The 25,482-nt window shown below is 43.1% G+C and overlaps 1 protein-coding gene and 1 long non-coding RNA gene across 5 annotated transcripts; one reads left to right on the top strand and one right to left on the bottom strand.

Annotated features, from left to right (window-relative positions):
• Nucleotides 1-1,689: 1,689 nt before the first annotated feature.
• Nucleotides 1,690-18,147, bottom strand: MFSD9 (major facilitator superfamily domain containing 9). 4 transcript variants are annotated; one of them, XM_032840438.1, is made up of 6 exons: nucleotides 17,941-18,147; nucleotides 13,519-13,606; nucleotides 12,092-12,135; nucleotides 11,848-11,977; nucleotides 8,703-8,855; nucleotides 1,690-5,359 (listed from the first exon to the last, which is right to left on the bottom strand). In XM_032840438.1, the coding sequence occupies exons 1-6, from the start codon at nucleotides 18,103-18,105 to the stop codon at nucleotides 4,563-4,565; spliced, it is 1,377 nt and encodes a 458-aa protein (XP_032696329.1). In that variant the 5' UTR covers nucleotides 18,106-18,147; the 3' UTR covers nucleotides 1,690-4,562. The 4 variants fall into 4 exon arrangements, with proteins under 4 accessions (XP_032696329.1, XP_032696328.1, XP_032696330.1 ...); XM_032840437.1 differs by having other exon boundaries at nucleotides 8,703-8,912; XM_032840439.1 differs by lacking the exon at nucleotides 17,941-18,147 and adding an exon at nucleotides 14,420-14,482 and having other exon boundaries at nucleotides 8,703-8,912.
• A 153-nt stretch (nucleotides 18,148-18,300) lies between these two features.
• On the top strand, nucleotides 18,301-23,223 carry LOC116856816. The gene is made up of 2 exons (XR_004380630.1): nucleotides 18,301-18,636; nucleotides 22,964-23,223. It is a non-coding gene; the product is annotated as an uncharacterized LOC116856816 (long non-coding RNA).
• The last annotated feature ends 2,259 nt before the right edge of the window (nucleotides 23,224-25,482 follow it).

A 25,482-nucleotide genomic window follows, 5' to 3' on the forward strand; every position in this document is an offset into this window, starting at 1 on the left:
TAGTATTTGTGTATCTGATTAAGTAAAAATAAATCCTACTGATGAGATGTCATCTTAAAACAATTTCCTTGCCAAAGATGTGCAATAAATTTCAGATTATGTATACATTTGGTATTAGCATATGGTTTGAAAAGCCAAATGCTTGTTGTTCTTACTACTAGGACGCGTTTTAGCATAACTGGAGGTTAACATTTCCCAGTGCTTCTGGACCCCGACTTTACATATACAGTCAGGATGCAGCAACAGCTCCTAAAAATTACACTCAGAATAAATGATAACACTTTGTTATAATTTTAAAGGGACTGTATTATTAAAGAAAATTATTACCACATAACTGGCAAAGTTCTTTGGGAAAATACAATTTTAGGACAGAAAAACTATTTTTCTCAGTCGATCACCCTGTTCTGAGAAGAGCTACATTATACATCATCCTGGCTAGATCTGTGGGAATCTTATTTCAGAGACTTCTGGAAGGCTAAGGTTTCCAGAGGGAATAGGACATGGGAAATCACCATGCTGGCTTTTACTATACATTCCAAATAAAAAGCTATCCCTTCTAGCAGGTGCCCCAAAGCCGGAAATTTCCCCTAAGCGGATCGACTCCCCTGGGGCTCCCCCACGGCTCCCCCACAGGTGTCTAAACTTCTTATAAAAGTGTCCCACAGAAAAGATGTCTCCTAATATTCAGGACATGCAGAGAACAATCTCTCATAATTGCCCACACATGTTCTCTTACAGCTAACGGAGGACGGGGCAGAATGTCTCAACACTCATTACTAGCTAACCTTGTCTAAGCTCTACCACCCAGTGCCTCCCCAGAGGTCACAAGCTGACGGTCCCCAGGCCTTTCAGATTTCGTGCCCTACCTGATTCCCTCAGTGCCTGTGACTTCTCCCTCCCATTCCTCTTGGATGACTGCCCTCGAGGGATCTTTAACATCAAGTGCACAGAGCATTCACCAGCATGAATTCTTCAGTGGCTCCCCCTCAGCTGTGGGAATAAAAGCTCACTCCTGAGCATGGTCCATGAACTCCTTCACGATCTAACTCAGGGACTCTCACCTCTGGGGCACTCTGGAGTCTGGTTCTAGAGGTCTAGGGCAGGCTCTGGGCTTCAGGTGACTCTACTATGAAGCCAGAACCACTGATTCTTGCCCCTTCTGTTTGCTGCAGGCATAACTTTTGACCCACACACTTGGGCTTTAGAGCCTTGCCCATGTTACTGCCCTGGCCAAACATGCCTCACTCCCTTTCTGATTTCTGCTAACCTCTCTGGACATGAGGGCAGAGGTATACCATCCTTCCAAAGTCTTCTAGAACCCAAAACCCTGAGGCTCATTCAAAAAACTTAGCAGTTGGGGCTAGTATAATGCTGAAAGGATGCCATATCCTTTATAATCTTCTGAGGCAAGTTCAATGCCCGTAAAATAAGATTCCATATATTATGAAGTTGAACTATGTGAAACTGCAGGTAATTTTGACCTAGAAAAGTAGCAATTTCATGTGGCTCAACCTAAATACTTTGGACATTATTATGGAAGTTGCTCAGGGACTCAAAAACAAAACAACACAAACTTTAGTGGATCAGATTTAATTTCCCTGAGATCATAGTCCATAAATTATACAAAAACTGTCTGCAGACCAGTGGTTTTCAAAGTTTACTGTGCACACAGAGCAGCTGGGGATTTTGTTGAGAATGGTTCCCAGCAGGTCCGTGCTGGGGTGTGAGTGCATGTTTAACAAGCTCCAGGGGAATGTGGACGCTGCTGGTTCTGGAACACACTTCAGAATATCCACACATCAGACATTTTAAGAAGAGGTATAAGGCATACATCAGAGATACTGTGGCCAGGTTCCCGACCACCGCGATAAAGTTAAATATTGCAATGAAGTGAGTCAAATGAATTTTCTGGCTTCCTAGTGTACATTAAAAATTATGTTTATACTATACTATAGTCTATTAAATTTATAGTAGCATTATGTCTAAAAAACAATGTACATACCTTAATTAAAAAGACTTTATTGCTAAAAAATGCCAACCACCATCTGAGCTTTCAGCAACTGGCAATCTTTTTGCTGGTGGAGGGTCTTTTCTCAGGGTTGAGCAGGGTGGTGGTTGGTGAAGGCTGGGGTGGCTGTGGCAATTTTTAAAAATAAGACAACAAGGAAGTTTGCCACATCGGCTGACATTTCCTTTCACTTGAACACTTAAGAGGCCACTGTAGGGTTGTTAACCAGCCTGACTTCAATATTTTTGCATTTCAAGAAACAGAGAGAGGGCCAAGGTGAGGGCAAGAGGTGGGTGACCAGCCAGTTGGTGGGGCTCTTGGAACACATACGCTTATGGATTAAATTCACCCCCTTATAAGGGTGCGGTTCATGGCACCCCAAAACAATTCTAACAGTAACATCAAAGATCACTGATCACACATCACCATAGCAAATATAATGAAAAAGTTTGAAATATTGTGAGAATTACCAAAATGTGACACAGACGCAGAGGGAGCAAATGCTGGTGGAAAAACGGTGCCAATAAACTTCTCAACACATGGTTGCCACAAGCCTTCAACTGGTTAAAAAAATAATAATAATGCAGTATCTGCGATGCACAATAAAATGAAATGCAATGGAATGAGGTATGCCTGCATAATATTTATCTAAAAAAACCCGAGATGAGTATGGACAATAGCAAAAATGTTTCTCCTCTCTCTATATGAAGATCAACCCTGGTTTTCATTCCCATTTATCTGGTAACTGTAAAGCCTTAATAAATTTATAGGCATTATTTAACCTCAAAAATAAAGTGCTAGGATTTCAAAAATTTAATAATGACTACATTAAAGAATGTCTAAGAAACTTGCCTGTTTCTGAGTGCACAGAAAAGATAATCTTCAGAGAAATTCGACTTCATTGCATAAACACTTGATTACTTCTTGTCCTTTGAGTCTAAGCTCTATGTGGATTTGGTGTGCTCCTTAAGGGCCACATCATTTTGTATTATATTTTGCTTTCCTCAAAAGCACTTAGCGCTTCACAATCACAACACTTCTTAACACAATCACAACACTTCATAAAAAGTTAGTATTTTCCTTGTAGCTAGAAAGGAGAAAGGACAATCTTCAAACATCCAATTATATTAAACATTTGGGTTTAACCCATACACAACTTCTAAAACTAGAGAAACTTTTTTTTTTTCCTGCTTTACGTACAATACATTTACAATTATACGTGTGTTGGTTGAAAACAGGAGTAATTTCCCAGTGGACCAATGAAAAAGAATGAGAGGAATGTGAACTTCGGTAGTTTGCATGAGGAAAAGAGAGGGGGCTCCAATATAATTACTATTAATTGGTGACATCATCCAAGTAGCAAGAATCACACAAATGTGTCCCTGTGTTTTTGTGCTAACTCTCACTCTGAGCCTCCCAGTTGGACCCTGGCACGCTACTTTTGGAATGACCATTAAGCCTAGGCCTAGGAAAAGGCATTTCCCTGTAGATCAGTGTGTAGCTCTTTTGTTCTCAGGTATGATATTAAAGTGAGAGAAAAGAAATGACTTTCACCATAAGACACTGTAGTTAAGTCTGTCTCATGAGGCATGGCAACTGACTCTCTTACCTGCACGAGATGTTCCTCTTAAAGGCATTCCTGTACTTTGTCTTCTCCACTGTCCTCTACCATCATCCAACCCATGCAGCCCAATGAAGCCCTGGCTTCTGGGAGCAGTTCATGCCTGATATCTAGGGAAAACTAGCCACACTGACAACCTCAGCTCTCTGCAGAGCACAGGGCCTCTGAAGCAATAGACACAGGGGACAGGCTCCATGAACCTGCTTCTCCTATTATGGAGCGTGACTGCCAAGAACTGGGGAGAAGGTAACATTTCGGGATCACATAATCTTAATACTTCAAACTGAGTTAGCTATCAATAAACACAATCAAGTCTCTGGCTTTGACTTGAATCCAAACCTGTATGTCTCTGAATGATCCTTTTTCTATCTCCATGAGGAAGTGCAAGTGTTGCTTATTAAATATAGGTTTCTGGGCGTCCCCTGGGCCCCCAGAACCAGTGTCTGGGGGCTGAGGCAGCCGTGTGATCTTTCCCCAGCTTCCCAGGTAGAACCTTGTTAGGACTTGAGAAAGGTACAAGCTAATTTCAATCAAGTGGCTTATTCAATCTCTAGGCTTCTGATAGCACAAAAAACCCTTGGTTTATGCAGTGTGACATGAAGCCTGTGTCCCAGCAGGTCACTTTATTAATGGGTTACCCTGTTTTTACTTAGCGGGGGGCCTATCACCTTCTGTTATCTCACCACCACCTTCCCGTCCTGAAGCTGGTAGTGTTTCCCCCTGGAAAAATCTGAACCCCACCGGCAGGGTTTGAAGAGGAGACTTCTACAAAAGGTTTAATACTTTCCCATTTGACAAGGCTCTGACTTCTGATCACCCCACAGGCTGGACCTGGGAGTCTCCCAAAGAAGCACACCTGCTGGGAAACCGCCCTTCCTGGCCGCTGTCCCTTCCTCATGGCCTCAGAGTTGGTTTCTTCTATCCAGTTCTACTCTACTCACGTTTTAATTTGTCATTCCCACCACCGGCACCACCATAGCGAGCTCTGTTGAGTGACATTAGGAAAATCGCCACAAGGGCCAGGACAGCCCCCAGGCTGGGGGGCCCGCACGGACTCACCTCCTGCGCCAGCCCGGAGAGGAGTGGGGCGATGATCCGGCCCACGGCCGTCACGGACTGCCCCACGCCGATGACCGTGCCGCTGGCCTGCGCCCCGCCCGCGGCCAGCTGCAGGTCGGTGATGCAGGTCCTGCCCACCGCGGTGGACACGGCCAGCAGCGAGGAGCAGAGCACCGCCACGGGCACGGAGCGGGCGGAGGCGTGCAGCAGCAGCAGCAGGCAGGTGAGCGCGCTCGAGTGCAGCAGGAGGGCGTGGCCATCGTGCCGGTACAGCCGCAGCAGGGGCCCCAGCGCCAGGCCGGCCAGGGCGCCCAGAGCGCTGCCATAGCTGATGAGGTAGCCGGCCACCCGCGGCCGCACCCCGAAGCGCTCCTCCAGCGCCAGCACGAAGTTACTGTAGTAGAGCATGACCGCCACTGCCATCAGCAAGCGCACGGCGAAGATGTCCCACATCTCGGAAAATATCAGGCTCTTCATGTCGCGCAGTGTGGATGCGAACTCCAGCCAGGGCGGCCTGGCAGGTCTGCTGCGGACTGTGCTCCGGGGAGGGGTGGCGGTTTCCTGCCCGTGACCATCTCTCCTCCCCCAGGGTGCAGAGTTCCTCCTCGCTGGCTGGCCTTTCTCTGCACTGGAGAGCTTCGCTTCACACCAGGGAAACAGCCAAACCAGACCTGGTAGGATGGCATGGGATCTGTCGGCTGCACGCCCGGACTCTCAGGGTGCCCCCAATCCCGGGGGAGGAGCACGTGTGTGCACGAGATTTCTATTCTGTAGTTTTGTATTAGTACATTTACTAACCTCTGTCTTTGAATCCAGTTTTTAACCATGCCCACAGCTACTTCTACTCCATTTTGATGGTAGAATTCCACTCTTCACCTTAGAAAAATTCTATACCTACAAAATGTTCACTTTTTTCGCCGGCTCAAGAGCCCATGATGGTTTCCTGTATCATGGGGTATTGAAATTCTCATGCTGTATATTTAAATTCACTACCTTTCTAACTGTGTGCCTTTCCACCATCCTGCCTCCCCATCCATCCACCCTCCCATCCATTCCCCACCCACACTTCATCACATTCTGAACAGTTATGCTTCCTAAATGCTAAGGCCTGTAATAAACAGTAGGAATATATTAACAAGACAAGACCTAGAACATCCCTGTCCTCAAGGAATTTAAGTCTAAAAGGGGGTTTGGACAAGTAAAACACAGCAACTGGATTACAGGGTGGGTACTGTGTTGGGGGACGCTCACTCTGTAAGCAGAGGCAGCTGGGCTGGGCTTGCGGGAAGAGGGGCCGCTTGACACCAGTGACCTGTCAGGAAGTACCTGCTTGGTTCTGTCCCCTGTCAGGGCCCACCATGTGCTTTTGCAAGTCACACCTCAAAATCTTTGGGGGTACCATTCTCACAGACCACGATGTATGACCTTACAGAGCAGCCCAATTCCTACTCAGAGAATCCTACTTCCACCCTTATGACTGGTGCATTCCTGCCTCGGTCGTTTTATGTATCCCATGCCCTCCAAGTAGAAGGACCTACTGCCAACCAATGCCCCCAAATTTCTTGAAGCTGAATTCCAGCTTGCCATTCTAGGACATTTTTTCCAAACTCATCCGTGGAGTTTTCAGTCCTTCCACACTTAAATTCAACTGGACCATGGCCAATCAGACCGCTTCATGCTGTTTTCAGCAACCACATCTGTGTATGTGGTTTCTCCACAGCCTAGGGGGACTACTCATCAGGGACTAATTTATGACAGAAAACTTAACCACATGAGAATGCAGGCCTGGCCTTTCTACCACTTCTTATCTTTAAAAGGGCCCTTAGACGTCTTACACAATCTTGATAAAAATATGGAAGGGCTATCGCCAGTGGACTGAGACAAAGAGTGTAATTAAAATAATAAAAATGATAATGATGACAGCAACTGATGTTTACTGAGCATGCAGTATTCTTGACGCAGTGGGGTGAACGCATGCAAGACCTCCAGGGCTCGCCCTAGTAAGACTGGGAGTGTTGTTATCCCATTTTATGGATGAGTAAACGGAGGCAACTCACTCAAGGCCCACACTAAAAAGTGGCACAGCGGGAATCTGAATCCAAGTTTGTCAAACTCCAGAGTCTAAGTTCTTAACCATGAAATCAGAAATCATGCCACAAAAGACATAAAAGAGGCCCTTCTCAGGCAAAGTGGCCTATCAGAATGAGGATATGAGAAGCTGAAGGGGTAAAAGAGGTTTAGGAAAACAGCCGAAGTCACTGAGGGGAAAAAACGCAGTACACTGATCACTGCCCTGGACGGCAAAACCTGGTGTGAGACACTGTCCGTTGGCCTGCCCCTATCACTCTCCCCTGCTATTCTCTGCATCAGCTCGGCCTGCTGACCTCTAAATTTCTTAAGAATGCACAAGAAATCCCTATTACTATTTTTAGCCATTGCGGTTGAGAACACTTGTGGCTGAACTATCCCTGACTGACTCAGATCCATTCACAGGCTTAGGTGAGGGCATGATATTCAACAGCATCATCGCTGGAGAATCCCAAACAGAACCCCATAATCACGGTCTTCGTTTATACACTGACTTCTGACTTCGAGAGCTATCACATTCATCACATTCCTTCATGTGGGAAGGTACCTGGCCACACCAGCCAGTCATGGGCTTCAGGTATTTTATCTAGATTTGCACTAATCCGTCAGACCTCACCTCCCAGCAGAGGTTACAGGTTAAACTTCTGGCAGGAGATCATAAAGTATTCCTATGACAATTGACATTGAACTCCTGAGCTCTGTTTCCTGAATGTGATATCCTAGCTCAACATGGAATCCATCATGCAACCTGAAGCCTTGAATACAAAGACTAAAAAAGATGCAGTAGAGAAGGCTATCATTAAATTTAAGGAAAACTGAGTAACATGAACCAATCCTCTTGTTTCTGAAGTTGTTTATCTAAGGCTCAGGAAGGTACCAGTCTCTAGACAAAGAGGTTTATCCCCTTGGCTTTAGGCGACTGGCCCTGCTTCCAAGGAGTTCATAGTCCAGTAAGTGTTCTTTTATTCATCAAATGTTATTGAACATTGGCTTTATGCCTGGCCAGTTCTGGGCAGGAGTGACAACGGTGAGAAAATTTCTATCCTGTGGCATTTAGTTTCTAACAGAATGTGTGGGGAGGTAGGGAGGAGAGAATATAAGCAAGAAAACAAATAGATAATATAATTTCAGAAGTGCTGTGAAGAAACCAGAATTATGTGTAATAGAATCATCAGGAAAAGCCTTTCCAAGGAAGCAATATTTGACACTCGAATGGTAAGAAAGACTCAGTAGGGTGGCTCAGTGGGTTAAGCCTCTGCCTTCAGCTCAGGTCATAATCTCAAAGTCTTGGGATCGAGCCTCACATCGGGCTCTCTGCTCAGTGGGAAGCCTGCTTCCCCTTCTCTCTCTGCCTGCCTCTCTGCCTACTTGTGATCCCTGTCTCTCTGTCAAATAAATAAATAAAATTTTAAAAAAATTAAAAAAAAGAAAGAAAGACCAGTAAAGGCATGTGGGAAGAATGTTGTAGGTGGGGAAAAGAGCAAATTGCAGTGCCCTCCTGTGGGAATGAGCCTGACGTGTGTGAGGCTGACCAGGAAGCCAGTGTGGCTGGAGCACATGGAAGGGTGGGGGGCAGGGCTTGCCCATCCACATGCTATGTGAGACACATACATGCTTTAAGCATGATGGGAAGACATGGGCAGGTGGTCTGCAGCAGGAGACAAGGTGTCCAACTTTGAAAAATAAGTCTGCCTATTCGAATGTGAAGGGGATTAAGATACACATATCAGGATGAGCCCTGAGTGATGTACAGAATTGCTGACCCACTAAATTGCACACCTGAAACTAACATAGCAGTGTAACAACAACAAAAAGTCTGCCTGTTTTAAGAACAACAAAGTGTAAGGAGATAAAAGTAAAGCAGGTAGATGGGTCAGTATGAATGCATAAACCAAACAGCCTTCTTAGGATGAAACGTCAACTTACCAGCATTGAGGATGAAGACAGAGAAACAGATGAAGGCTGTCAGATAAAATCCACCTTCTAGCTCCGTAAGATATCCACCAACCATGGGGCCCAAGATGAAGCCCACACTAGATGCCGCATTGAATTGTCCAATTACTAATGGCCGTTCTTTCTCTGCAACCAGATCAGAAAGCAGAGCCCTTGAAATGGAGAGGGTATGTTTAAAAATACCTGCAAGGGGATAAGAAACATGCTCTGTAACATTTTTCAGACCAAAAGAATCTTGGATGTGATCTTGCATTTCATCCCTATCACAGATGGAGTTCTGGTCTCCATTCTCTTTGAACCTCTAAGGTTTGTACTTTCATCCCACTGTGACTGGACTCCTGATCTAGCCCCACAGTCCTAGTTGGCTACCTTATTCCTGGCAGTCAAGCCCTGCATCCCCTGCTTTCCCACCGTCCACCCTGACATCCCAGTATCTCCAATTTTCTGTTAGCCAAGTGCAATTCGTGGTGGCTTCTCTGCAGAGATGTATCATTCTTCATTCATTCACTCAGTGAGTAAACATTCATTGCATGCCTACTGTATGTTCAGCATTAACCCTGACCCTGACTCTGAGAATAATGCAAGGATCAGAGAGCAAAAAACCCCACAAACGTACCTCTCTTCACAGAGCGTGTGTATGTGTGTACATGGGTACAGGTGATAACTGCTAGAGAGGAAGAGAGCAGGGAAGAAGGATAGGGAGTGAGGAAGGATATAAAAACATGATGACATAGTCATCTAAACACTACCAACTGATTTTCTCCTAGCAAGAGGTTTATGAATTGGTTGACTAAACAAATTGAAAGGTGGGACATGACTTAATAAGAGATTTAAGTGTATATAGCAGCTTTATATTCCTCATACTTCTGCTGATGTATTTGACTTGCCTGCACCCATACACCCATATGTTGAATAAACAGACTGAGGGGTTCTGGTAACATGCGCTGCCCGCCACACTGATCAATACATGGCAGCAGCTCAGTCAGTGCTGCTGGCGGGTCGGCCTGCCGTGCTCCTAACTGTGATGCAACACAACGGTTTCCAGTGATTTCCTTGAAAGAAGCATCACTCTATACATCTCTCGGCTTGCACCCTGATCCTGGGTTCTATATCCAACTCCGTGTAAACATTAGAGCGGATATTTGCCTGATAACCAGCCTCTATGGGAAGCAAACTTACAAATCTGTCTAGATCTATTTGCTTAAATGTGAGAAAGGACCAGGCTGGAAGATGATTTCTAAAAGGCCTAGCAGGGATCCTGTAATTATTTCTGAAATGATACCGATGTTGAGTTCACTTTACATACCCGGGGAAGGAGGACTGTGGTGAAGGTGACCCAGACTAGCTTCCTGTTACCTTCTAGAGGCTGGGCTAGGGGATAGAGAGAAGAGGGGAAAACCATGTGTCTACCTCTGGTACTTCAACCTCTGTCAGGCTCACCTTCAGATCCAAGGACCTGAACCTACATGACATTGTACAGCATAACCCTTGCAAGGCTCCCCAGGTCTCCCTCATATTCCTGGGCCAACCGAATACTGTAGAAGTTCCCATAGCAGGAGAGAATTTTATGTGTAGCTCTCCTGTTAGCCAGGAGTAAGATATATGTCAGTGGAACTACCACTACTCAAAGCAGGCTCATTTCATATTAAATAAAAACATTTTAATCTTCTCTATAAATTTCAACCTATTGTATACAGGGTCGATTAATCTGTATTTCTTTAGAATTACAAACAGCCTTACTGCTGAATGGTGGAATGTATTATATTTACACACTGCAACCCAAACTGAGCATGTACAATAACTTTGACTCCGAATGCACATAGAGCAGCCATCAGTTGGATTTTGTGTGGTGGGGGGGAGAGTTAGGATGATAGCTCATATTTAAAGTGAAGACCTTTGTAAGTATTTTCGGGTTTTTGAGTCAACAGAAAGGCAAAGAATGAATTTTCAAGGGTGAACTCAAAAGACTTGGAGAGTAAGTATGTATGTCACAGAAATGGTGTGAAAATCCCAAATGAGCTGATCATCAACCATATGTTAAAAGGACTTATTTTATGCTCTGTTCCTTTGGGGCATTGGGTGAAAAGGAGCAGCTTAACTGACTAGGGGCAGAGGTCCAGGGCTGCAATCTTGTCCACCAGGGCAGCTGAGTCTATCAATACTCTATTGAATCAGGGGAGAAAGAAACACTGAAACTCCAGGGTTCTAACAACTGAGAAAGGCAAAGAGAGAACAAAGAGCTTCCACAGGGCCTGCCTACCCGCTACACTAGGATAGCAGTCAACAGCGGCAGCTCAAAGAATGGACAAAATAAAAGCCATTTCGAAAATATCAGGAACATTCAAGATCAGTTTGGAAATAGAAACTAACCCATGAGCCACGCCATCTTCATCCTAGTATCTCCCCCAACCAACAGCTGGATTTACAGGAGGCTGCCAGAAAGCTACAGTGGGAGATCTCCATCTGAAGTCAGGAAGCCCGATTTTAAAACTAGAAGTTGGCCAAGGGGAAGAATAATAACCACAGTGCTGGCCAAAGACATTTAACAAATTCTTACTGACTGAATGTAGAGAGAACGATGGGAAGGAGCCAGGTCTGTGCAGTGGTATAATGATTCATACTGACAGGGAAGGCTCCAGGCCCCATCGTGGACAAGCTCTGTGGCTGTGCTCATCTGAGCAGAGCCTGACTGATACCAAGTCCTCCATCAACAGCAGCGTCTGATGTTCCAGTTATAATCGCTCTTGCCATTATTCTCTCTTGACATAAGCTGTAACCAAGAAGGGACCAACAGGAGAGCCTGGGCGGCTCAGTCGGTTAAGCATCCAACTCTTGGTTTCAGCTCAGGTCACAATCCCAGGGTCCTGGAATCCAGGGATTCCATGGGGCTCTGTGGCTCAGTGCACAATGTGCTGGAAATTATCTCCCTCTCCCTCTGCTCTTCCTGCTGCTCACACAGACTCACTCTCTCTAAAATAAATAAATAAAATCTTAAAAAAAAAAAAAAAGGAATAAAGAAAGAAAAAGAAGGCACTGACAGGTAAGATTGTCTCTCTTTATACATTTACAGACAATTGGTTTATTTTGAATGAGAACACACCCAAGGGCAGGAACATACCCACAGGGACTCTAGCCAGGGCAAACAGGAACACATTGGTGGATGCTCCAAGAATCAGATAACCCAGGGCGCTGAACAGAATGCACACCAGCAAGGAAGACCATCTTCCAACCACATCACTCCAGCAGCCCTGAGGAAAGCAAGGAACAGAGAAAGTCCTCTGACCCCCCACCTTTAACCACCACCACCGTGGAGATGCCCCAAAGGTGACCGAGATGTGATGCCCGGATGGGAGACAACTTACCACCAGTGTGCTGGAAAAGAGCTGCAGAATGCCATAGGAGGAGCCTACAAAAAACATCAGTAACATCAAGAAAATCAGCTGGACCCATCATGAAAATGGATCAATGTGTTAATAATTACATAGATATTAACAGGAAAACATTAGGGGAAAAGAAGACCATTTTTAAAAAGGAGATATCCCCCCTTTTTTTTTCAGTTGGAAGGGTAAAGCAATACAATTTTTATTAAAAGACCTTCAGGGGCGCCTGCATGGCTCAGTTGGTTAAGTGTCTGCCTTCAGCGCAGGTCATGATCTCAGAGTCCTGGGATCGAGCCCCGCACCAGACTCCCTGCTCAGTGGGGAGTTTGCTTCTCCCTCTGCCTGCCGCTCCCCCTGCTTGTGCTCTTTCTCTCCTCCCTCTCAAATAAATTAATCTTTAAAAAAAACAAAAACAAAAAAAAAAAAACCCTCAAAAACTGAAGGAAGTAGGAGAGAGACTACAGCAAGGGCTGCCCGCGGTCTCTGAGAGAGGCTTCTCCTGCTCTGTAAGGATGCATACCCCCGACTGAGAAGACGGAATAGAGAGTACTCAGGGAATAGAAATCCAAATTCTACAAAAATTCTACTAAGTCTAAAAGTTTCTGTATCCTCTTATACGCCTCTAACATTCTGGTTTTACAAACTGCTTTAGTTTTATAAAGAACTGACAAAATTTTACAGAGTGCCTTTACCTCCATTATATCACATAACATGTCCCTTCTGCTCTTCACAAAAACCCTCGGGCCACTGTGGGGGCCGGTATAATTCTACTTCCCCAGGGAAATACAAGTCATGGCATGCAGGACTTACTAAATACTGTGTCCACCACAGTCTCCCAACATCTGCTTATCCAGCTTGCGAATAGTCAAGGGCTGTTAGTCTTTTAACAATTCCTTGTTAATTAGCATAGTCCTAAGCCCTGCTATGCCCTGTCTCTTTGGTAAATCAGGGACTTTCAGATGGAGGTTCTATCCTGCACAGGCAGACAAACCCTACAACCCCCTAAGATGCACCGGTGGTGGTCAAGGCTCACCCTGAGTCCCTTTGCTGTGTGAACTGATTTCTGTAGATTACATTTCTCTGGTTCCCGCAGGCAGGAGTCTGTACCTACCCTCTGACACACACAGCCAGCTCCTTGGAGATGCTCAGGGAGGAACTGTGATGTCACTGGTGGTGAGGGCAAAGGAATGATGCTAACCCTCAACACCTCTCTGAACACAGGTAGTCTAGGAAAAGATGAACAATATTCGCTCCAGGGTAACATTCCTAAGTATTCTAAAAATTCCTTTTAGCCCACTTTGAATTTAGCTTTGGATGATATTCAGCTATCAAGACTGATTTGGTTTTAGGTTCTTAGTCCAGATGATTGAAAATTTGGTGCTCTGAAATGTACAATATTAACTACTTACCTACTATTCCAGCAACTGTTGGACTTGCTCCAAGAGACTTGACATGAAGGCTCAGTAAAGGGACGACCATGCTGACACCAAACAAATCCTAGACAACAAAACACTGATTAACTCAAATTAGAAACTGATGCTTTGGTGTTCTTAAAGTGGTGATCCTAATAACAAACTGATTAAAAACATAAACCAATATCTAATTTTGAGGAAACAGGAAATCGTAATTCTACAGTATGCTATACCCATCAGATTAAACTTATCAAAGAATCAAAATACAATGTTATAACAGTTGCTACCTATAAAGCCTGACCACCATGACCGAGAATCATTTCGACCTTAGCTTCCTTGTGATTGATCCTTAATACTCAAGGAGGATGTGCTATAGAAGTTATTCAAATAAAAAACAAAAACAAAAAATGTCTGTGTGTAATGAAGTGGGAAAGGAGGCAGGGATAATGCCTATTTCTTTCTTTTTTTTTTTTTTTAAAGATTTTATTTATTTGACAGACAGAGATCACAAGTAGGCAGAGAGGCAGGCAGAGAGCGGAGGAAGCACGCTCCCTGCTAGGCAGGGAGCCCGATGTGGGGCTCGATCCCAGGACCCTAGGATCATGACCTGAGTCGAAGGCAGAGGCTTTAACCCACTGAGCCACCCAGGCGCCCCAATACCTATTTCTTGACAAAGCAGCACTTGCTTCCTAATATGAATTTCCTCCTGGAACTAGGGAAGGCGACTAATCTGTGGCTTATAGCCTTAAAAATAATACCTGAAAAGAAGGTCTCAGCAAAGCAGGAAGGAGAGAGAAGGATGGAGTACTGGGGAAAGCCAGTGTTCTATAGCTAAGTCAGTGAAAGTGCAGGCACTGGGGTTACACAGACAGTTCTAAGTTCCGGCTTCATTACTTACTAAGCATGTGTGCTTGGAAAGTTACTCAATGTCACCAAGCATCAGTGCTGTCATCTGCAAAAAATGGGAATAATAACACCTGTCTGGTAGAAATATGAAGTCCATTAAAAGATGTAATGATTGAGACAGGTCTAACACACGAGAGCAGTTCAAATATATTTTTGCTTTTTTTTCAGTCCTGGGGATAAGTACTGATCCTTTTTGCAAGGTATTCTGAGTTAACAGAAGGATTGTTAATTTTTCCTTTAAGTTTTGTTCTCATCCCTACTTCACTTGGATACTTGCAACAACTGGAGTAGAAGAAGGAAACCACATTGCACACACATGGGTTTCTTTATATTCAACTAGAATTACTTTCCTTATAATCAATCTGGTTTAAATAGAAAGAAATGCATGAAAAATATTTTTTCTTTGGGCCCACAGTTAATCTTTTGCTTGTCCCTTCTCCTGGTGGCTGTGCATTCACCTAAATTTTAGAAACAGGAACCTCTAAATGTACTTTTCAGTGGCTCTTTTCCATGGTCACATCTTTAGATGGCCATATACTTACTATCTAGTGTTCTCAAGTAGTTCATAAATTTATACTACCTCAACTACAGCTTATTTTGATTTTAAGATTACTTAAATCTTTTGGGCTCTCAGCCTTCTTTCATCAGCCTACTGATGTACGATATCACTTAAAAGACCCCAAATACATCAGCTACCTACTGAATATTCTGCATCTTTCAGAAAAGGAAACTCAATTGTCCAAAAAAATTTCTTTTCCAAAAAATTCCCAGTACGACTTGTTATTTAACATTCAAGTAAAGGATGGGAGATAAATAATTAAGTAGGCTGCGATTTACGGTAGGTAATAAGAAAACAGACTCATAAGTAATAACTGATGATCAGTATTATTTTAATGCTTTGTGAGCCTGAAAAGTATTAGCTATTTCCACGGATGCTGGTGTTCTAGAATTGTCTTTCAGGAAGTTGTGCTCTAAAATCGTCTTCCCCTTACAAGAGAAGGCAATTCCTCTCTTGCTGTGAATCTGCAGTTTCTTCAAAACCACCGGCTTTGAATGTATTTTGAATGTGGCAACTGGTCATGTGCTTGTAACTGTTTATAAGGAAATCAGGCGAGAGGGGACACTTAAACCTTTCATGGAACATCTACATCTCTCAACAAAAACTGATGAACACACTAAAAAGTTTCAGGATCTTTTTCAGGGTAGGAACCTAAATATTTCTTGATCAACAAACTGCCTCAGTAACAATGAATGAGACCTCACTACAGCTGATGAAATAAAATATGAATCTCTGTATCTGGAGGAAAGAAAGGATTGAAATCATAGGTCTTAGCACCATCTTACAATGCTAACCAAAAGGGGCCTCGAGGGCCATCTTCATCTTCCTTCTTAAACAAATTAAAACCTGGAAGCTCAGATGAGAACTAAAAACAGAACATTTTGGCAAATGACTTCTTTAATCCTGTTCCCTTCCTCTCTTATTAATCTGAAACCATTTTCCCAAAAGTCTTAGGAGGTCTTTATCTCTCTCTATATATAAAAAAGTAATAACTAAGTTATGTATAATATTCCTTAGATGTTACCTAACAAAAAGCCATTAGATCCTACAAGGATATCCAAAGCGGCACATATTTTAATTGCTTACATTTCCCATTTTTAAAAAATCCCTACTCTAACTTTTGGGAAATCTTACATTTTACCCTGAACATATTAGAGACCTAATAACTCTCTTGAACAAATTATTACAATTTTATATCAGGCTTGCTAAATTAGACTTGCTGTGTGCACAGTTCATACACAACACAGGAGACGTTCTGAATATTCTAATCTGTACTGGAAGGCCAACTATAATGAATGGCCTGTGGATTCATTTAAAACATTCAAACTATTTTGAATTTTAGGTCATATTGGTTTCTCTGAAGTCCCAATCTGGACTTTCCAGGTGAGGGTTCAAATTCTTCTCATCTGGCAGAATCAGATAGTAGTACTGTCTGAGGGAGGGAGGCAGTAGCTAATGGACAGTCCCCAGCTTCTACCAGAGGGTGGAGGGCAGCCAACTCCCTTCGGAAATGTCAAGGACTACTCACCATCAATAGTTTTGAATTGTGGATGGCTAGAATAGAACGTGGAAGAGGCATCTGCATGCACCCTGAGACTGAACTAAGATTAAGGAATGGCAGGCTCTGACCTGAAGCATTAACCCTGGGGGCTAAGCGAAGCAAGGTTAACCGGAGCCCCCCTGAGTGCCTCACCGTGCGGTGTTTACAGTGATTTGGAAAATGCTTTCATCATTGTCTTAACAACTATTAAGTCAACATTAAACCTTTACAGAAGGATGGTTACAGACTGATGGTTTAGTACCCAAACTGTGAGGCTAATATACTGGAGAGTAGTGATCCTAACCTGCATCTAGGCAGAAAATAGTAATTTCTCTTTGCCATGACCTAGTGCCTTTGCAGACTATTCAAGGCCCCCAAAGGCAGTCTTTGCCCAGTGACACTTAACCTGACCAGTTCCTTTTGTCCTCAAGATATAGTCTCAGTCTCAGCAAAGAGGAAATCCTACTGAGTCATCTTCCCAGTTCTCTCCTAACCTGGACCAGCTCACAACCAGGGCAACTGAACCAGATCTAGACTTGGAAGGAGAAGAGTGAGGACTTGGATCTAGGGTTCCTGCAGATAATGGCCCATGAAGTACCAACACAGCGTTCTGGTAAGATTTTAAGTTCTTCCTGGCAGGGACTGTGTATTACAGGGACTGGAGCTCTGCAGCCCTGGCAACATAAAATGTTTTCAGAAATTCTATGAATAATAAATGGATGGATGTATGGATGACTTCTCCTATCATACACTCATCTTTCTAAGCTTTCCATTCTAAGTGGGAAATTCATAATTAATTGTCTTTATTAAACCAGGACACACACACACATCATGAAAAAAACCAAATCTGCTTAGCCCAATAAACAGTTTGTTGAAAGGCAGAAATGGGTATAATTCACTATGGTTTGCATTTTTAAATATTCCAGTCTATCAGGAGCCCTAATGAAAATGTGTCTAATTCTGCCCAAGTGAGGTCATCAACAGTGACTTCGCTGACCGGGCCTGGCAAAAAGGCCTGTGTATTCCTACCACATCTACAGCCCTCAAACTTGCTCAGGAGCCCAGCTATCCACTCTGCGTGCTCTGTACCTTTCACAGCACCTAACACCTGGGGTCACCCTTGAGCCCGGCTCAATCACACAAGACGCTGGTGCTGGGGGCGCCTTAAACCGCAGGAGGGGCAGAGGAGCCGCGGACTGGGCCCCGCAAGGGAGCAATGTGACCTGGCGCAGAGTGAAAGAGGTTTGGGGGCAAAAAGAGGCTTGAAAGGTATAAGGAGTCACCACCAGGCAGATCGCAGTTTCCCAGTCCTCGCTGAGACTTACGACCACTCGGGCTTCAAGAAAAAAGCCACCCCCAATCGGGTTCCAGGTCCAGGACGCAGTCGCCCTTCGCTCCCAGCCCCGGCACTCACCAAGAAGCCCACCAGGTAAAGACAGAGCAGGAAGCGGCGGGCTCCGACGGCACCGGGGCCGCGAGCCCGCGCCTCAGCCCCGGCCCCCAATTCGTGCCTTGGCATCGGGGTCGCCGAGGCCAGTCCCCCCGCGGTAGCCAGGCCGCGGCGCACCCCCGACTCCATGCGGACGGGTCGGGGGCGCGGACCTCCGCAGCCGCTGCCGGGCTGCCCACGCGCGCTAGCCCCGCCCCAAGCGGAAGTGAGAGGCGTGCGCCTGCGTAGAGGGGAGCGCGACCGGACTGCGGGGCGGTGGCTGCGCGGGAACGTGGCGGCCTACAGGCGCAAAGGAGTTAGCGCTGGCCAGTTTTGTGATGGTAATGATGAAGCTGTCCATTTCCTTGGAGGGAAGACTGCTTCTGGTGTTGGAGGGCGGAAGGGAACTGTGCTGAGCTTCACCACAGAATATGGGGCCGCCTGGGGTGGCGGCCAGCCCCGCCTTCGGGAGACCCACAGACTCAGGCCCTACTTGGCTCTGCGTGACCTGGAGGGGTGCCTGTGACCCCTTCAAACTTCATTCTGTCTGTTGGAAAAGCAGGCAGAAATAAGGTAGACTAATCTTAGAGAGCTGTGAGAATCCTGCAAATGCTTCTGGCGCCCAAGGGGAGGTTACAGTTTCCTGGAGTAATAATACTAAGCGCACAGTAAATAAACATGGTAAGTTAAATAATACACATGCAGTACACAAGAGAAGAACACGATAAATAAAACAATATGGTGGCAAATGGTAGAAGAAGAGCACTGTCTCCGGGGTCAGGGTGGGGGGGAAGATTAAGGGGGGGGTACTGGTGTCCTTTGGTAGCTTGGAAGAGGGGACATGTAGGCTGAAAAGATTGAGGAGGTATATGTGGCTGAAACTTTCTGAACAAACTTGAGTCATCAGATAAACAGGCAGGAGGCAGGATCATTCAGCACTTAAAAATGCCCTGGTAGAGTTTTAGGGTTTAATTGTGAGTGCAGTGAGAGGAGGTAAGCAGTGCATGACACCAGATGGTGTGTTATCAGTCATGTAACATAGTGACTTGACACATGGTAAGTACTTAATATTACCTATGGTGACAAGCCCCTCTTTTATTCAGGAACTTTTTTCAGCACTCATTCCTTTCTTGCTTTGTTATAAAGAGTCTGAGATTTTCAAGAAAATCTCATTTTAATTGTGCAGGTTGCTAAATGACTACATCTGTAGGATTCGATCTTGCAGAGTTTATCATGTGAAAGTTAGGGTACAGTTTAGGAAAGAATGAGATACTGAAATTTAGAGTGGAGATACGTGGTTGGAGCCAGATGAAGCTGACAATCTTGAACCCCCCCCAAGTCACTCTGAACCTCCTTTGCCACCAGAAGTAGTGTGTCCTCTTGTGTCAGGAAATTAGCCTTCCTGTGCTTAAAATTTTTGTGATTAGCCCATCTGAGATAGGTTCCTTAAGAGGGGAATGCTCATGTTTTTCAAGACCCATTGAAACTACTCACTGTGTCGGCTCAGGTCATGGTCTCAAGGTCCTGGGATGGAGCCTGGCATCAGGCTCTCTGCTCAGCAGGGAGCCTGCTTCCCTCTCTGTCTCAGCCTGCCTCTCTGTCTGCTTGTGATGTATCTCTCTCTGTCAAATAAATAAATAAACAAAAAAAAAAAAGAGAAAAAAAGAAAGAAAAAGAAACTACTCACTGTTCACTAGATAAATAGCTAGGGTAAAAATCTTTTCATGTTCCAGGGGGCAGGTAGACATTATGGCCTCTGAGGAAATTGTTTACACACCAAAAGAATTGAAAGACTCCGCTAATGTATAATCAGCATACCTTGGAAATGTATGGGGTAGAGAATTTAGGTGTGTCAGATTAAGGAGGGAAAAATATAACACTAGATTAGGCAGAATTCACTGATAAAGGTGCACTTGCTAGAGATTCCAGATGTAATGCCTTAGGTTGGAGAGCTAGAGGTGACTCTTCATAGTTTACTTGGTTGGTTGACTGATAACGTGGACTCAAAGGTGACTTACATTTAAGTCTTGGGATGCCAGATGTTTTTTGGCATAATATGAAAAAGGGGATCCAAAGCTTTGAGAGAGAAGAATGTTAGAGTGGATTTACAGAGTATGACCTGCATGCATATCCCCCGAATATATTCCATTAAAAGGCCTAGAAGGCACTACCTTAATAAGGCATTGAGGACTATGTTAGTGGGAAGAACTCTTACATTCTTGTAAAGGCTTGTGATTGCTCTCTGTTTAGGCTGGGTGTAGCTATGGGTGATAGTGCTTTTGAGGTGAGCTCTCTGGTTTAAATGGAGGTAATAAGATTCCAGATTATTAGAGGCCAGATGGTAGCACTTTGACATCAAAAATGAGGTGGGCGCATTTATTGTAAAAGGTAGTATGTATCAGTAATCAGAACGCCTTTGCTTTCAAGGATTTTTGACTATGGATAATTGACCATAATATCCGTAGGAATGAAATAGTCTACTAGAATGTTGTTGGAGCTATATAACAGAAAAAAAAAAAAAAACAACCTCTAGATTGGGTACCCAGAATCCTGACTTGACTTGCCACAGGAGAATTAAAACCTCTCACTCACTACTAGACAAAAACCAATTCACAAACAGCCTCTTGACTCAAGGGGAGTCTAGGTAACCTTAGAATGAATCTTGATGCGTTTACATGAGTATGTACCATAAATCTTCCTCTATACTTTCCACTACGTATCCTGCAGCTGTTACTTGAGTGGGCATTATGAAAAAGGAAATAGCCAGATCTTTGGAGAATTACTAGATACTGGCTCCAGAATGACACTAATCATTAGGGGCTCAAAATGCACTATGCCCCACCAGTAAAAATGGAGCTGAACTGGTTATTCTCAAGACCAAGTCTAAGATTCAGTGATTTGCTAGGAGTACTCACACGACTCAGCATATAGACATAGCTAAGATTTATTACAGGAAAATGACACAAAGCAAAATCAGCAAAGTGACTTGCATGGAATGAAGTCTGAAGAAAAATAGGTACAAGCTTCCAAGAGTCCTATTCCAGTGGAGTCACACAAGACATCATTAATTCTTCCAGCTATAAGTTGTGACACATGTGAAATGTTGTCTACCAGGGGAAATTGACAGAGACTCGGTGCCTGTCTATCACGTAACTACCCTAAGCTACTGTGCAGAAAGGAGTTAACATAACAGACCTAACTATTATCCTTGGAAAAAGTCTGCCTAAAACGTTTTTGCTTGGGACAGCTACATGCAAAAGAATGAAACAGGACCACATTCTAATATTTCACACAAAAATAAACTCAAAATGGATTAAGGATCTAGATGTGAGAGATGCAACCATGAAATACTTCTAACAGAGGCAGTAGTTTTGACATTGACCTTAGCAAGATTTTCTAGATATGTCTCCTTAGGCAGGGGAAACAAAAGCCTACTGTATTCACCTAGACATAAGGTTGTATGTGCACATCATGAAATGGAAATCAATATTGGGCTCTTCCAAAAATTACAAATTGCATGAGCTGGTGGCCTGACTCAGGAGTCCTTCAATACTGACACTTTTTGCATTGTCTCCTCCATCCCCCCATGGCCTTTTGGGAGCTTCTTACAACCAACTGACTGAGGAAGAAAAGTCCTCAGGCAGGTTTGTAAATGATAAGCATGATATTCTGGTACCACCTCAAAGTAGTCAGCTGTAGCACTACAGTACTACACAGGAGTGACTCAAGTAGAGTGGTGAAGGAAAATCTTAACATTAGTTGGAACTTCAAGTGGCACTTTGGTTGGTCACTTTGTCTGGAGTGAGAGATGGCCAAAAATAAAATACACTATTTGTGGGCAATTTCTAATAGGCTAGATGGAATAGACTTGGAAGATAAATGGCAAATAATTCTACAGAAGAGCTATATGGCTGGATGCCTAAAGGGGCACAGGATGTAGAAGATATTTTTCTCCTCTGTGAATGCCTACCATTGGATATCTACTGCAGAGGGCTTTAATAATCAGGCAGATAAAGGTATTGATTGGTTGATATCAGTTCCAAATACACATATAATTGCCCTGCTATGTGATACTGGAGAAGAACCCTATCAAAATTTCTCTTTACTAGCTGGTATAATGTTAAACTTTTTTAGTAGAAGGTGCTAAGGGGAAACTTCATGAGGAAGGAGCTTCTCTTCCAGATGAATGTGTTTTCTCTCTTCTTGCTCCTTGGTGTATGGCATCCAGAAGAGTGTGAAATACCCAGTGGTGCTTAGCTTCCAGCAAGTTTCAGTGGCATCCATGAATGCTGCAAATTCCTTTGGCATCCTAGCTGGTCTCCAAGTGAACCTGTCAGGTGCCCTAGCAAATAATTTCCCAGCCATTTCCACAGACACCCCGGCTGGTGACTTTCCAGTGAGTTTCATGAGTGTTCCAGCTGAGGGCAAGTTACAAAGACATCCAGATTTGACAGGAAGAAAATAAAACTGTCTATATTCGTAGACCACATGGTCATCTATATAAGAAATACTAAGGGATCTACAGGAAATCTACTAGAACCAAGAGTTTAATGAGGTTGCAAAATACAAGATCATTGTACAAATAACAATTTTATTCACATATCCTAACAACAGTTAGAAACTGGAGTTTAGGAAGAAAACCATTAAGAAAACATTAAATATGGGGGCGCCTGGGTAGCTCAGTGGGTTAAAGCCTCTGCCTTCGGCTCAGGTCATGATCCCGGGGTTCTGGGATCAAGCCCCGCATTGGGCTCTCTGCTCAGCAGGGAGTCTGCTTCCCTTCCTCTCTCTCTGCCTGCCTCTCTGCCTACTTGTGATCTCTGTCTGTCAAATAAATAAATAAAATCTTAAAAAAAAAGAAAGCATTAAATATGAAATGCAGATAAATTTGATTAAAAAATGTGCAGAGAGATGATCCATTTTGGACCTATTGAATTCCAATGCTTTTTACTGGGCACAGCAAGATGGTAAGCCTCTAACCATTATTTTAGTTACATCATTTTCACAGACCTGATTATACAGCTGGTAACCTTGAAAGGTGAGGTAATGTCCTTCCACTGCTCAAAGATAAAGCTGACTTTCTGGTTGCAAACAAGCTCAGTGTTCATCAGTTGTGTGTAAAAACCACTACATGTACAGAATCAGAATCCATGTGGGTCTGCTGCATCACTTCCATGGAACATGGAGGCAAGAGAAACTGGTGCAAACATGCTGATGTTTATGCTGCTTGTCATGTCATGAGTAATAAAGTCTTTTGTCTCTGATACAGAGGTCCATGTCTTCTGTTGGCATCTGTGAAACAGTGTAATAGGCTAACTTAATTTTTACATGGCATAAGATTAAATTAAACACCGAGCAAAGACCTGTACACTGAGAGATAGGAAAAAACAAACAAACAAACAAACAAACAAAACAACTGAATAAGTGGAGAGATATACTATGATCATGGACTAGAAGACTGAATATTAATTTATTATTCTCATTTGTCATTAGAATGACTACAGATGAAAAGACTATACAAAGTGTTGGTGGGATATGGAATAATAATTCTAGTGGGAATGTGAAATGCCATATCCATTTTGGAAAAGAGATTGGAAATTTCTTTAAAAAGTTGATCAGCTAAACATACACCTACCACATATACCTCAGCAGTTACACTCTGAGGTATTTGCCCAATGTATATGAGAACATATATCCAAAAAAGGTTTGTACAGAGATGTCCATATAAGCTGTATTTGTAGTAGCCGCAGACTAGAAGCTATCCATCAGAAGGTGACTTGCTAAACAAATTGTGGTAAATCCATACAATGGAGTACTACTTAGCAATAAAGTCTGTGAATTCATACTACAACATGGATGAATCTCAAAATAATTAAGCTGACTGAAGAAATCAGATAAAAATAAATACATGTTGTAGGATTCCATATACGTGAAGATTTCACAGAACTCTGTTCTCATCTCCAATATATAAAAAGCTTGGAAGTTGCAACTCTCATTCTTACAATAAGTAAAAAAGACAGAGAAACTGGAAACCAACAACTTTTAATAGATCCATCTGAAAATTGAGGTCACAGGATAAGCCATTACCTGGAAATCTGGAGAGAGCCTAATACAGACGATTACTGTGAGGGTCAACTTATTGGGAACAGAAATTGCTGGTACTGGCAACCAGTAGGAACACTTCCATGGTAATTTTAATGCATTGCTGGAGGCTGAGAGTGGACTAAACTCTAAGAATCTAAGGATTCTTAGAGTTTAGTCTTTAGGGATCCCCATACTCATGGTATTTGTCAACAGAAGCTTCACACCAGATTTTCATGGTGAAGATTTGAGAAAAGTAAACATTTAAAAGTATACCCATGAGAAAATTAACAGTTTTGGGATACACCAACTTCATTTTCTATGACAAAGGTTTACTCTTAAAGAGAAACTACCAGAGTCTTATCTGACCTGAAAAAAGACAATTAATTCCAGCACCCTCTAATGTTTTTATTTCACACAAAGGAAAAAAAAAAAAAAGCTAAGGAATCTAAAAGTCACAATCCAAGGACTTCGAACTCACTAAAACACTGAGATTTAATCATGAGGTTATAGAATTTCCCCCCTTCCCTACAACTGAAGAAAATATCAACAGAGCTCCAGTATAGTAACAGTGCATTACAACTGAGAAAGATGTAAAACAATAGACTCTATTTAAGAAGGACTTTCTAAAGAAAGCAGGGAAAGAGAAACAAGGGAACTGGAGGAAACTGAAGCTATAAAAATATTAAATGTAACCTATAGCTATAAAAATGTTAAATGTAACCTAACTCCTAACAATATTAATGTAAAACCTCACGTTAAACGCCTAATTACTTGTGTTTCTGTTCCCCAATACATACATGTTTGGCTTTGAGCAAACATTTTACAACCCAGTAAAGGGCAAAAATGAATATTCTGAAAAGATAAGCATCAGAACCAGACTCAGAACAGGTCTTGTAATTATAAAAGGATTTAAAGTAACTACGATTAGTATGCTAGGGCTATTATGGAAAGTAGACAACATGCAGGGACAGAGAGACAATGCAAGCAGGGATGAAAACTCTAAGAAGGAATCAAAAGGAAATCATAGAAATTAAGAACATTGTAATAGAAATGAAGATTGCCTTTGATGTGCTTATCAGTAAACTGGACTCAGCGCAGAAAAGAATCATTGAGTTTGAAAATAGGTCAGAAGAAAATTCCCAAAGTGAAAAGCAAAGATAAAATATAATGAATGTTTTTTTAAAAAATGTCAAAATATTGAAGATCTGTGGACAGTTTCCAAAAGTATGTGATATACATAATTGAAATACCAGAAGAAGAAAGAGAATTATTTGAAGTAACAATGATCTAGAATTTCCCAAAATTAATGACAGAAACCATACCATAGGAAGCTCAGAGAATACCAAGCAGGATAAATACCAAAAACCCTACAATGACCTGTATATTCAAAATACAGAAAACCAAAGAACAGCACCAATATTCAACTGGATCTAATTGACATTT

The sequence above is a fragment of the Lontra canadensis genome, unplaced genomic scaffold (assembly GCF_010015895.1).
Source record: "Lontra canadensis isolate GAN:19392208 unplaced genomic scaffold, GSC_riverotter_1.0 scaffold112, whole genome shotgun sequence".
Taxonomy (NCBI): domain Eukaryota; kingdom Metazoa; phylum Chordata; class Mammalia; order Carnivora; family Mustelidae; genus Lontra; species Lontra canadensis.

Bases quoted from the DNA above. Each gene is read 5' to 3' on its own strand.
- MFSD9 (XM_032840437.1), bottom strand. From the start codon at position 18,105: ATGGAGTCGGGGGTGCGCCGCGGCCTGGCTACCGCGGGGGGACTGGCC. The intron at 12,136-13,518 runs GTAAGTAGTTAA...TGTTTTTTGTAG, and splicing joins AACAGTTGCTGGAATAGTAG to GCTCCTCCTATGGCATTCTG. The intron at 5,360-8,702 runs GTAAGTTGACGT...CCATCCTACCAG, and splicing joins TGTCTTCATCCTCAATGCTG to GTCTGGTTTGGCTGTTTCCC.